Here is a 12,764-nt window from a genome sequence, read left to right as displayed (position 1 = left end):
CATTCTCTGCTTCTCCCCTGTAACTTAATCATACTACATGCATACATGCACACACATTCACACACACACACACACACACACACATAGGCGGCCGATCGACCAGAATCAATCTGAGGGAGAGAGCAAGAGAGAGAGAGAGAGAGAGAGAGAGAGAGAGAGAGAGAGAGAGAGAATAAAGTGCAGGCAACTACTAAAATTATTAAGCACTTGATTTATTTTTAGTGAAAAATACACATTCAACATCAGAAGGTCTGGCCCTGCAGCATAATGAAGAGTGGCAGGCATGGCCTATGGATTGCACACACAGGGAATATTAAGGCTCACTGCATTATAAAAGCCATGAGAGAGCATATATTTTGAAACAACACTGTTTTCAAAATGGTTAGTTGGCCATATAGGCAATTACATGAGTGTCAGTAAAATGTAGCCTACTATATTTTGCAGGTGACAAACATTACACAGCCATTTGCATATAAGAACATCTTTCATAAAGGCATCTGTGGGGATCACAGTTTATCAGAAAAAAAAACTGAACTCTGGTTTATCTGGCTCATGGACACATCTAGAAATACCTCAGCATTCATGTATTACTTTAAAAGGCAGAAAAAAGTTCAACTACCAGTTCAACTACCAGTTGAACCAGTTCAAAAACTCACAGACCCACAACATGTTCAGAACATATAGCTATGTTGGTGTTTATGTGTAGGAATAAGATTCCAAAGTATGGAACAGACTGCTATTGGAAACAATGTGTAAGGCACAATAATGTTGTTTACATACATACACAACCATGTTTTGAAAACAGCAACCAATGTATACCTCATGTTTAACACTGAATAGCAAGTGTTTCTTCCTCTGTTCATTTCGGCATGCATTCTAGCCACAATATCAATTATGTGCAAGGAATTACTGTCAACTGAATTATAAAAATATCAACACATACGAAATCTAGAGTCATTTATTTAAAAAACAATAATAATACAGTGGCTTCATTAATTCATCTATTAAAGTGCCACAGTGTTTTTACAAACACTCACATTTGGCCCTATATTAACTTGTGCCACAGATTTTGTGTCACAGGATGATTTTCCTGTTTTCTAAAAAAAAAAAAAAAAAATCTGCATTGTATTTTATTTCTGGATAACCTGAGTTAGTGCTACCCAATCTTAACAATCGTACCACAGGTAAACTGATCTCTCCGGGCAATACCACATTTCCACAGGAATGAATCTCACCAGTGCAGGAAAGCGCTTGCTAATGTGAACAGAACCTCTACTTGGTTCGTGAAATACTGTGACTGAGGGAGGTTTTATAAGTGCAGGTCTATCTCCTCATTCTCCAAATCACACGTGAGTTTATCAGCGAGGGGCTTCACTCGATTGGTGACCAGCTTAAGGTTGACCTCGTGGAGGAGCACCTGAGTCAGGTATTTCTCTCGTTTGATTTGCTCCTTGACCTTGTAGGGGACATCAGGGATGGCATAGGACAGCACAAATTTGGTGAGGTATACAATGTGCTGCGGAGGGGACAAAAAAAGGCAAACAAACATTACAGAACTGTTCCAAGAAGTCAGAATGACCAAGCATTAAACACAACGGGAAATGACAATGAACATTAAGGTCTAACCTCAACAACAATGATGAAAGCTAGTTTGGCAGCTATGACATGCCAATAGTACATGTTGTGGTCATACTGTTTGGGGTGACCTGGTGGGTATCTGAAATCTCGATACCTGAAATGAAAGAGATATATCTATACAAATTATATAACAACTGTAAGCACATAAATCACACACACACACACACACACACACACACACACACACACACACACACACAAACTAGTCTAGTCCACAAACATGAGATGCCTGCTGCTATATGTTTAGTACCTGCAGGTGGTGCTGTTGTTAAACCAGTAAGGAATGATATCTTCATGGGGTTTGCTTATGTTTGAGAAATCATTGATGTTAAAAATGGAGAGTGTGTTGTTGATGTAGCCTGCCATGGAGTTGGTGGTAACATCCGTGTATGGTGACACAGAAAAGGACCAGTAATACACCAGCCGTGGAATCATGTCGGATGTGAACGCTATGATGGCAGCCTACAACAGAGACATAAATAGTCGATTGATTAATTTCATTTGGTAGATTCCCATCAGATATATAACAGTGACATTCAGTTATTACTTTCACTATTTACATAGTCAAAGATAGAGGGCTGTGGTTGTTTACATGTTTGATTTCTTCTTGTTGAAGATAATAAGTGTAACATGCATTATATGGTTCAGTATACTCGTTCAGTATACTGTCAGAGAGCTCACATTGGTTGCTACAGCCAAGATGGCAACACCCTGAAGAATCGGTTGCCACGCTCCAATATCCTGGGCCTTTTCGGGGACGATCCTTCGGAACTGTGTGGTCATCTTCCATGCGTCCACACGGATCTCCAGCAGGTTGTTCACCAGCGCGAGAAGAGGGGCCAAAGGAAAGGAGGCCACGAAGAGCGTCACAAAACCAAACTGGATGACTGGGCAGAAACATGACAGCACTGTTAGACATTCATGATACAGGTGCCTGCCTATACTACTTTATGATTGTGGTAGAGAAATGGAAACTATAACACCATTAGTCAATAGAGATTATGTTTGTCCACTCTCTGGACTTCATTATTTGCTTTTCTTTGGTGCATGTAGTTAATGTCTCACCCATTTCCAGGTACTCATAGAACAGGCCCAGCTTTCCCAGCGGTTGCAGCTGATAATCCTGCTCCCACCGGGGGATTATCTTTTCTGACTTCACTTTATTGCAGTAGCGGAAAATAACGTTTTTCACCCACCTGAGGGAAAAAATGAACATGTGGCTCTCGTCATTTTCTCGTCATTTTTGTCACAATATGCTTTAATAGATGGGATACTTCATAACATCTTCTCATTAATTTTAATGATGCATAAGGCAATCATGTAAGACAAGTCTCTTGGATGTTACATGTTAATTGCAAACAAAGACTCCAATTATTATTTCTTTAAATAGAAGTTAAGCTGTATATGCCTGAATGTTTGAGTATGTTTCAAGAACAGACACACGACCAGACTAGACTCTGACAGCACAGACGGCTGATGTGGATACACTCTTGTGACAGCAAGTGTGAAGATGGGGTGAGTGTGTGGCAATCTGTGGACAGTACACGTCAGACACTCACGGAAGCAGAACTTCCTGTAAGTTGTTCCAGATGGCTTTGCCTCCCATAATGACACTGAGCTGGGTGGTCAGTTCAATAAGACATCCTCCAGGATCACACTAACAAGGAAAAACAATTAGCTAATTAGCCAGGATATTGGCTGAGTGGTTGAGCATTTTGTGACACGCCTATGTAAAAAAATCCACTGAACAATTAAATCCTTTCATACGATGGGCAAATAGGAACTTGGTGTTCTGACTAATGTTGGTGTTATTTCTTTTATTTCTTACCTCTTCATTCCGATACAACCCCAACCAGTACACAGGCTCTCCTGGGTAGCCCACCACTTTGCCCTTGAAAAAGGCAATGTAGATGCAGGAAGAATAGTAGTTGACAAACTGGAAGAGGAACATCTTCAGCGTCAGGCTGTTTTCATAGTCTGTCTTTGTCCTTGGCAGCTCTGAAGTTGCACAAAAATCAAATATTTAGAATGTTGGGTTACAGGCGTGGTCACTAACTGGGTTATTAAATGTATATTACAGGTATCTTCATAGTTCTAACTATGGATTCCAATGATGCCAAACATTATGTGGACGTGGTGGCGCAGTAACGGCATCATCTGTCAATCAGTCGGCCAAGGTTTGGGTAAAAGCTTTTGCTAAACAACTTTAATTTTCACTTTACTTCCTAAAATATCAACTTTGGATAAAAACATTTGCTTAACAACTTTAATTTTAACTTTACTTCCTAAAATTTCACCTTAAAAAGTGTATTAACTGCAAAAAGAAGGTGTGCTGGTGGTGTTGTGAGAGGAGGAGGAAGTCTGTATGCTAAAAGAAGATGCCATATGCTATTCACTTCCTCTTCTGTATGAGACAGTATCAGATTGTTGTGATAAGTGACACAATGCTGACCCTCATCCAACTGTAGCAAAGGCAAAGAGCAGTCACCCCACCCAGCCTCAGTTTAGCAACCCGGCAGCTTGACTGCACAAGCAAGGCTCATTAGTATGGCGGGCAGAGTGCAGACTCAACCTTAATGAGCGCACTCCATCTCACTAGCCGCTTCCGCCTACGTGCACTTCACAACCACAGGTGTCCTTAACGCATCCACCAGTCGATTTTTTCTCCTATCCCAGGGTAGCCCACAGGGTCAATCTACCCTGGAGGGACCCTCATTCTACTTGCTTACTGGTCAATCATCTGATGACCATTACAGCAAGCCATCCCCTTCTGACACCACAGAAGAGCAAAGCCCCCCTCCCTTGAACCCCACAGGGTCTACAGGGCACCAAACCTGTAACTGCCACACCAAAGAGCCAGACTCATTGCTATGGTAGTCAGAGCGCATACTCAGCCATAGCGATGACACTCCGTCACCCCAACATCTATAACACCTGCTTCAGACAGATAAGATCTACTGGCATTTCACAAACTACAGTAGCAAGCAAACGCTAAATACCCACCAAAGTCGGTTATCCAGATGGCAACCTTCTCATAGAGGTTGTTGAGGATCATGATGATGATAAAGTTGATGATTGATGCCGTGACGGAGGTTGCCATCTGTGGCGTCACATACTCTTTGAAAGGCTCCAGTCCTTTGATGTCTTCTCGATACCTTCTAGAGAATGTAAAAAAGACGGCAAGCCGGTAGATGATCACACCCACCACCGATGCTATGATGAGAAAGATCTGTCATTGCGGGGCAGAAAAAAAGAAAGTTATTAGAGGGGCTGTCATGAACATTGCAATTTGCTGATAAAATGGCATCTAATAATAATAATAATAATAAAAAATAATAATACATAAGTTTTATACAGCGCTTTTCAGGGTACCCAAAGACCCTAATGAATAGAATGGAATCATATACCCTAATAGAGTACTGTAGAAACAGACTCATCATGTGTGAGTTGTAATATACTAGTTTCTCAGATTTAATATACTAAGTAAGCAATGCTAGAGCTAATCTATGTTGGCACAGAATTGCATCTACTGTACACTGACAGTGACAATAACTCAATCATGATGCTTACTTGAGCTTATAGAATATTCCATATTCATAGTCATATTCCTGTTTACATGTTACAGACCATAGTCCTATTAACTCAAGCTCATATTAGGCTAAACGGCATCCCTCCGTAATGTGTCAAATAATGATCTTCCAATATGACGTCATGGTTCGATTAATGTGTACATGTCTACATAATGTGACTGGTTAGATTGGAATGCTCCATATCTTATTACGACTACGGCCTTATTTGGTTTCAGGTAATCAGAAAATGCTGTTTATGTGGAGGCGTAAGTCTAAGTATTGTCTTAATTGGCTAATATCTGAATACTGGTGTCCCATCAGTAAATGTAGTCCTAACAGATGTGAATAGTTGAATCATTACCCAGAACACAACAGTCCCAATTCCGCACGTCACTCTCACACACCTCCCACAGGCAGTGAACGGCACTTTCTCTTCTTCCTGAAACAAAGACATTCATCATCATTTTATTTATTTAGGTAACTATTTACTTTCAAGAGGTCGTGCAAAATACAACGGGGAACTTGTGCGGACCCAAGCAATTGTTTCAGAGTACCTTGAAAAGTCATGAACTCTAGAAACCTCTACTACACAAATGTAAAACCTCTATTACAGAAATGTCATAGCAGACAAACAATGCAATACAGCTCAGTGAAGTTGATCTTCTAGAGGCAGCGTCAGAGTTGGCTGATTTGCCTTCAGTTGGATTGATGGTTTATTCTATCCTAGTAAATTCACAGCCTACCACACCTAGACACACCTGAGGATAAAAAGTGTTCCTGAGAACTGTTTGTAGTTTCAAAACTGCTTCTCAGTTTATCTCAATTCTACTCTTCCTCAATTTTTTCCACAATTTGAAAAATTGCAATGCCCAAATACCCAGTGTCCCCATGCTCTAAAACCTGTTGGACCCTGCTCATTGTTGGTACTATACCATAGCCTATTTATTATCAGTAGTAGTAGTAGTAGTAGTAGTATTTATTATCAGTAGTAGTATATTAGTAGTAGGTTATTGTGATGTGATGTGTGTGATGTTATTCTGATTGCATAACTAGTGAACATGACTCAAGTCTCTGTATTGTATTTGCAGATGTTTCTTTACTTGGGAAAGTGGAATCCACATTTTCCTCTTCAGTTAAACTTGTGCTTGTCTCTGCCAAGGCAACGGTAGGCCTATGTATTGGTGATGTGTTGCAGCTATTTTGTAAGAATATGAAATTAATACAAGAGGCTTTTGTGCCAAAGGCGAAGAAGACAAAGCAAACGATAAAGCACGTTCACTTGTGGAGTTTGCAAGACAGAAACAACCATTCAAATTGTAGTAATGCACACTTGAGTGTTTTAAATCTGAAGTAAGGAGAAGGCTGCTCTTAACTGTATAACATGCATCTGCAATTGAAACTATCTGCAGCCTAAATCCAGCAATCTAATGTCTCCTCTGTGGATGTCTGTTTTAGTTGTTGACAGCGCAGTCTTTGAGATTTTGGCCAATCTGTGGAGTGGTGTCTGTTATTGTGGCACGTGCCCCACAGAAATATTATTTAATTTGGCGAGTGAACTGTTGCACCCCCCTTACAATTTGATTCTCAACCAGGCATTTCTATCACATGAAATCAAACTAGTCTCTCTGTAGTGGCAAATTCGCTTTTCCAAAACTCTGAAAGACTGGCTGTGAATAAGTAGAAATGATAATAACTTCTGGTCAAAAATCACTACAGGCTGTCAGACTGGCCCTGCTGATTTTCCACTTGAGCATGCATACCCCATAGGCCGGGTGAACCCTGCCTGAACTTCCGGGGAATTTGAACTTCGCCTGGCAGCTCAGGCTGGAAACCAGCAGATCTATCTCCTCTGTTTACTGCCAGAACCTTTGGCTCCGATCAGAAACGGCCATACTCTAGTCCTGGCACGCTATTGGCCGGTGACGTGACGATAACGAAACTTAAGCGACGCGAAGTGCAGTAGAAACAAAGCGCAGCCTCCCCAGACTAATGTTCAGTCTTAAAAGATTGAGCTTAGTATGGTGAAAACCAGACTACATACCCCGGTGACTGGACTGGTTCTGCTGTAGGTGCACTTGGCCTCGTACTCCGGCCTCGGCTGCTCCTCTTGCTCCAGGAACTCCACCGTGTCCCACTCGTACTCCAGCTCAGCCTGATAGCGCTTCCAGAACTCCAGGAACAGCGTCACTGAGGAAAACCAGACGCTAGACTAGAACATTTTTTTCTCCCCACATACTGTACAGTGGTGCCAGTTATACAGCTAGCTGAACTGGAAAAACACTAAAACGAAACTTAAAAAATGATAGGTGAATGATACACTTGCATACCTCTTTCCAAATTATAGAACAAACATACTCACCCCAAATTGCCATGAATACAGCAAACACCAATGTTCCATAATTGTCAAATATACAAAGATCCTAAAGAAGCAAAGAAGAGTCATTGGAACAAGACATGCATAGAGATATGTTTGGTATGCTTTGTGAAAGCAAAGTACACTTTACGTCTTGTGTTGTGTGAGCAGAATAGAGACTTTTACCACAGCAGTTGAAATACTGAAGGGCTGAAATCAATGATGTTTTGCCCGAGGTCTATAAATACACTTGTAGTGCACTTGTGTCCCGGAGAGAGAACGTTACTCACTTTAGAAGTGTCACACGTGCTGTTGAGCCGCCAGTAAGAACAGTCTTTATCACACCGTGGGCACATGAAGATCTTTCCCCCAATCTCTGGGTCACACACCTCTTTGCTGTCAAAGTGAGGAGTCCAATAACCAATATTTTCATACAGTGAAAGCCAACAGACACTAAACACTATGCTGCTCTGAGCTTCATGTAGTAAAGCAGACTGCTAATAGTATGAAGTTGAGAAGTAATGGGCAAATCAATATAAGTGACAAGATTTATATTTGTGGTTGTAGGGAATTGTGTGTACAGTAAAAATCATGTCTCACTCTTACAGTTTGTCCACGGCTGTTTTCAGCTGCCTGTATTTGCATGCTTTCATACGGTGTACACAAATGAGCTACTGTACACTCGACTAAGTACACAAAGTAACACCGTTCAGTATGGCACTGAGGAAGTGACACAAAGGCTATTCATGCGGAAAACTAAATGTCAGTTTACTGATTATGGACTGGTTAAGAACTGTACATTAAAAGAGGATGGAGGAAACCGCACACTCTTGTTCTGATGCCCAAAAGTTTATTCAACAACGTTTCGGCTTGGAAGCCTTTGTCAAGTTTTTCACCAAACAATACAAATTGTTTAAATTTAATTGTTGGGGCAGCCGTGGTGTACTGGTTAGCGCACCAGGCTTGTAACCGGAGGGTTGCCGGTTTGATCCCCGACCAGTCCACCATGGCTGAAGTGCCCTTGAGCAAGGCACCTAACCCCTCACTGCTCCCTGAGCGCCGCTGGTTGGGCAGGCAGCTCACTGCTCTGGGTTGTGTGATTCACCTCACTGTGTGTTCACTGTGTGCTGTGTGTTCACTAATTCGGTTAAATTGGGTTAAATGCAGAGAACTGAATTTCCCTCACGGGATCAAAAAATTATATATTCTATTCTTCTATTCTAAATTACAATATAAAGGTGTGTTCTTGTATTGTTTGGTGAAAAACTTGACAAAGGCTTCCAAGCCGAAACGTTGTTTAATAAACTCTTGGGCATCAGAACAAGAGTGTGCGGTTTCCTCCATCCTCTTTAAACGACTACCATGACCAGCACCTCGCAAAAAATAGGTGTGCGCTGCTCTCCTTTTATATAAGAACTGTGCGTTACCTCCACGTGCTCTTTTCGCGGGTGTTATAGCCAAAGATGAAGCAGCAGAGGCCCACGACGGCAGCCAGGGTCAGCATGATGGTGTAGAATCCCAGCCAGGCAAAGTAAATAGCAATCTTCTCTCCATAATATTTCCTATACAGAGGAAATAGCAACATTGTTTTTAAATGTGCCATTCACTGTGGCATGTACTGTATAGGCCTCTTTCTCTCTTTCTCTCTCTCTCTCTCTCTCTCTCTCTCTCTCTCAAACACACACACACACACACACACACACAGACACACACAGACACAGACACAGACACAGACACAGACACACACACACACACACACACACACACACACACACACACACACACACACACACACACACCTGATGAGGTCCAAAGGCTGCATCTTGTAGAAGCTTTTTGGATGGGCCCACTCAGTATACAGCAGATACCTTTCATTGGAACAGCCATCCTCTTCGGATCTGACATTGAATTTGCACTGTGATTGGACAAGGACACACACACACACACACAAGCACAACATGAAGGGGCTTATCTCTCTCCCAGCTGTGAATCAGTTCTCCTGTGAGTTACTGTAATGTTAGGGTAACATGTGGTTCCACGAAAGCTGGAACTTCCTGTCCCGTCCTAAGACTCTATAGCCCACGCATCAACACAACACCAGGTGGGGCAGGAAGCGGGGGACTGCTATTGTTACGGCGAAGTCTCTTGACAGCCATCATGCCGTTAGAGAGGAAAAGAGCAGGATGAGCTCGGCTCCTAAAGCGCAGCTAGTTTTCCTCTCGGTCTCTTCGTTTAACGTCATTTCCAAAAAATGAATTCCATATGCATGAAGCATGAAGCATTGAATGCTATAGCGTATGCATGACTGATAGCTGATTAATTTTATGAGTTAAAGGAAATAAATTGTGGGGGAAAACTATTTGGTGCTTAATAATAGTTTAACCTGAGCATAAAATGCAATGTTTAATTAAACCACACAAAGCATGGCACGGTCTGTTTGCTATGAGGCGTGGGACCATTCCTCTGTCGGACCGTTCCCCTGGGGCCATTCCCCTGCACACTATTACATCACAAGCCCCAGACCAGTGCATAGTTGTAAAACCACAGGATTCCAGCAACGACGACACAACCCCAGCGACACAACCCTACAACCCAACAACCCAACGGCACAACCCAAATCCACTGTTCTTACATCATGGAGTGGGTAGGCAGCCTTGTACACGCCCCCATCCAGGAGCTTAGTGATGCCAAACTTCTTCATGTGTCCCCTGTCCTCGTATGGGGCTCGACAGAGAATGTAGTATGCCTGAAAAGGAGAGGACAGACTGTGTCGTTGACAAACATTCAGGTGTGCAATTCATGTCTTATTGTAAAGGACCTGAATTCTATCAGGACCTACATTGCTATTCTCTGTTTTAGAGTTCACTTGCTAGAAAAACAATCTGCAATCCACCAACACTGCAGTTCAGCAGTGCCAGTGGCATTGCCTGTTTGGAGTAAGAATGCCATGCATTGCCGCAATGTTCGCAAGAGCGCATAGTAACATTTCAGACATTGCACACAGCATATAATTATCATGACGTCAGTGCACCAACCATTCTGCTTCTCATGGCAGGCGTGAAGAACTCATCCTTGTCTTTGATATAGAAATACTCCAGCCTATTCTTCTCAAAGGGAGCGGTGAAGAACTCGGTCTCCTTGGCAATGACATCCTCACTTGGGTAGAAGTACTTTGTTAAGCAGTTGAACGGTGAGGGTTTAGAAGCTAGGTCATTGGGCTGGATGGGCAGTTTGATGTGAAGGACTTCAGCGTATGTACATAGTACATCCCAAGGCATGTGGACCTTCACAAACAGGAGTTTATCATCTATCACCTAAAAGAAACATGGAGGAGAAAAAGGCAAAACATCTTTGGCAATTTACTAAACAATTGTTGATATAATTTGTACTAATTATGCTTCACTTCTCAACTATCTAAAACTGTGGCTTTTCTAACCATGAGGATGTTCTAAAAAACATGATTTCATTGTTGTGTTTTGTTGGCCAGTGGTAGTGCCTTACATGCACAAGCACAATCTGATTCACTCACAGATTTGGTCGCCTCTAACTCCATCCCCATCTTCATCAGATTGGATTCAAAATACTCTCTCCTTATCTGCAGAGAGTTACCAGAGTATAAACACACAGACACAGACACAGACACACACAGAGAGAGAGAGAGAGAGAGAGAGAGAGAGAGAGATTTTGAGCACTGACAGAGTGAAAATGAAACTCAGTACTGCATGCCAGTGGCACACTCTTAAAATGACTAGCCACATCCTGTTCACCAAATACATCTACAGTATATAACCCTATCAGAACAACAGAAAGATAACGTATAAAACTGATTACAGCTAGCATGAGAAGCCACTAATGCATCCAGAGCACATTGTGTTTGTGTAATTAAAGGCTGTCAGCTGTCTGGATCCATCCCTGAACATCTGTTGTGAAAGACCTTTGCCGAGATCTAGCAAGGGCGGTGGGAACATTTCAACACGGAGAGGATTTCTTTCTTTACTCTTCTACATGTCTGCTTGCTTCATAACACATAACATTTACAGAGCACATCTGAACTTAATTAGAAATCAAAAGATATTTTCCACAAAAGCATAAACTGAACTCATGTACATGCCTCTCAGCTACTGTACACATTAAACCATGCGTTCATTGCTTTGTGGTCTGACTGTGAACACTTACTTTTCGCCGCTTGAAAGTGTGCCTTTTATCAGAATCCTTCATGCTCTCATCCTCGTACACCAAAACAAAGTCAATGCGCCTCTTGCCATCGTTAAAAAAAAGGGAGTCCCGCTTTTGGTTGAATAACACCTGGGGACAAAAATCGGAGATGTCAGGGAAAAAAGTGTCATCAAATTCATGTTCTTCATCCATCGCCCCATACATGCTCTTTCAGGGCAGAGCAGAATGTCTGGTGTTCTAACACCCAGTCCCACAAAACTGAAATCCCTGGCTTATGTGGAAAACAGAACGATGAGTTCACTCTGGGAAATACTGACCCACCCAAGTTCTTTCCATGTAGGCCGACACAAAGCTTGGCAGATGTTTTACATGAACAACTTAAAGTCAAAACAACCCATGGATGTGCTAAAATGTGCCTACAAACTGAGTTAGTTTTTTCTTATCCTCGTTTTTTAAAGGCACATTATACGCTTTGATCAAGACATTGACATGCAGTGTTGAGGACTGACCTGTTCCACTTCAGGTGCTATTTCTCCTGGAGCTCTGCATGATGGTAAATAGTTCTCTGAATAAACTGCAAATGCAAAACAGTTTTTAAACCTCTTTTCTGTTTATTTTAAACATGATCAGTTGTGACACAGATTTCCCATTCTAATGGAAGACCTTAAAAGGGATACAAAGTGCAGAATTAGGCTAAACCATATGTTATCCTAGAGCAATTTCAAACTTTGTGATATTATTGTACAACAATGTTACACATAGAGTGTTGTGGCTGAAAAACAAACAAAGGCAGGCAGCCCAAAGAGGATGGCCTTATGGTCAAATCTAACTCGAATCAGATGCTGCTGTTTTGTTTGGAAAACAACCCCATAGCAACTCCCAGGCTATAAACGTAGCTTAAAGTCACACACTTCAGTGACAGTGCATGCCTGCGCGGGATTCAGTGAAACAACAGAGACATCGGACTGGTTTAACCACAACGTGGTATTCTTCTAATGCAAATTCATGAAGTCAAGGGCTGCTGGTAA

General features: G+C 41.9%; 2 protein-coding genes across 2 annotated transcripts in view; one reads left to right on the top strand and one right to left on the bottom strand.

Annotated features, from left to right (window-relative positions):
* Positions 1-196: 196 nt before the first annotated feature.
* The window catches only part of ano6 (anoctamin 6), a 13,351-nt gene continuing 783 nt past the window's right edge, over positions 197-12,764 (bottom strand). Inside the window, exons 2-20 of the mRNA XM_062518731.1 lie at positions 12,246-12,310; positions 11,737-11,865; positions 11,090-11,155; positions 10,596-10,874; positions 10,193-10,306; positions 9,360-9,475; positions 8,988-9,122; positions 7,851-7,956; positions 7,567-7,627; positions 7,249-7,394; positions 5,569-5,646; positions 4,642-4,867; positions 3,467-3,636; positions 3,198-3,295; positions 2,704-2,834; positions 2,320-2,525; positions 1,889-2,100; positions 1,627-1,732; positions 197-1,516 (exon numbers count right to left, since the gene is read on the bottom strand). Of these exons, the coding sequence (XP_062374715.1) occupies positions 1,310-1,516; positions 1,627-1,732; positions 1,889-2,100; positions 2,320-2,525; positions 2,704-2,834; positions 3,198-3,295; positions 3,467-3,636; positions 4,642-4,867; positions 5,569-5,646; positions 7,249-7,394; positions 7,567-7,627; positions 7,851-7,956; positions 8,988-9,122; positions 9,360-9,475; positions 10,193-10,306; positions 10,596-10,874; positions 11,090-11,155; positions 11,737-11,865; positions 12,246-12,310 (2,651 nt within the window). The 3' untranslated portion in view covers positions 197-1,309. The remainder of the gene's footprint in view (positions 1,517-1,626; positions 1,733-1,888; positions 2,101-2,319; positions 2,526-2,703; positions 2,835-3,197; positions 3,296-3,466; positions 3,637-4,641; positions 4,868-5,568; positions 5,647-7,248; positions 7,395-7,566; positions 7,628-7,850; positions 7,957-8,987; positions 9,123-9,359; positions 9,476-10,192; positions 10,307-10,595; positions 10,875-11,089; positions 11,156-11,736; positions 11,866-12,245; positions 12,311-12,764) is intronic.
* Positions 12,745-12,764, top strand: part of ints13 (integrator complex subunit 13) — a 15,907-nt gene continuing 15,887 nt past the window's right edge. Inside the window, exon 1 of the mRNA XM_062518736.1 lies at positions 12,745-12,760. The gene's annotated coding sequence lies outside the window, so the exon portion shown is untranslated. The remainder of the gene's footprint in view (positions 12,761-12,764) is intronic.

Source organism: Sardina pilchardus, chromosome 17 (assembly GCF_963854185.1).
Source record: "Sardina pilchardus chromosome 17, fSarPil1.1, whole genome shotgun sequence".
Classification (NCBI taxonomy): domain Eukaryota; kingdom Metazoa; phylum Chordata; class Actinopteri; order Clupeiformes; family Clupeidae; genus Sardina; species Sardina pilchardus.
The sequence above is the reverse complement of the archived record's forward strand: the minus strand, read 5'-3'. Positions and strand labels throughout refer to the sequence as shown.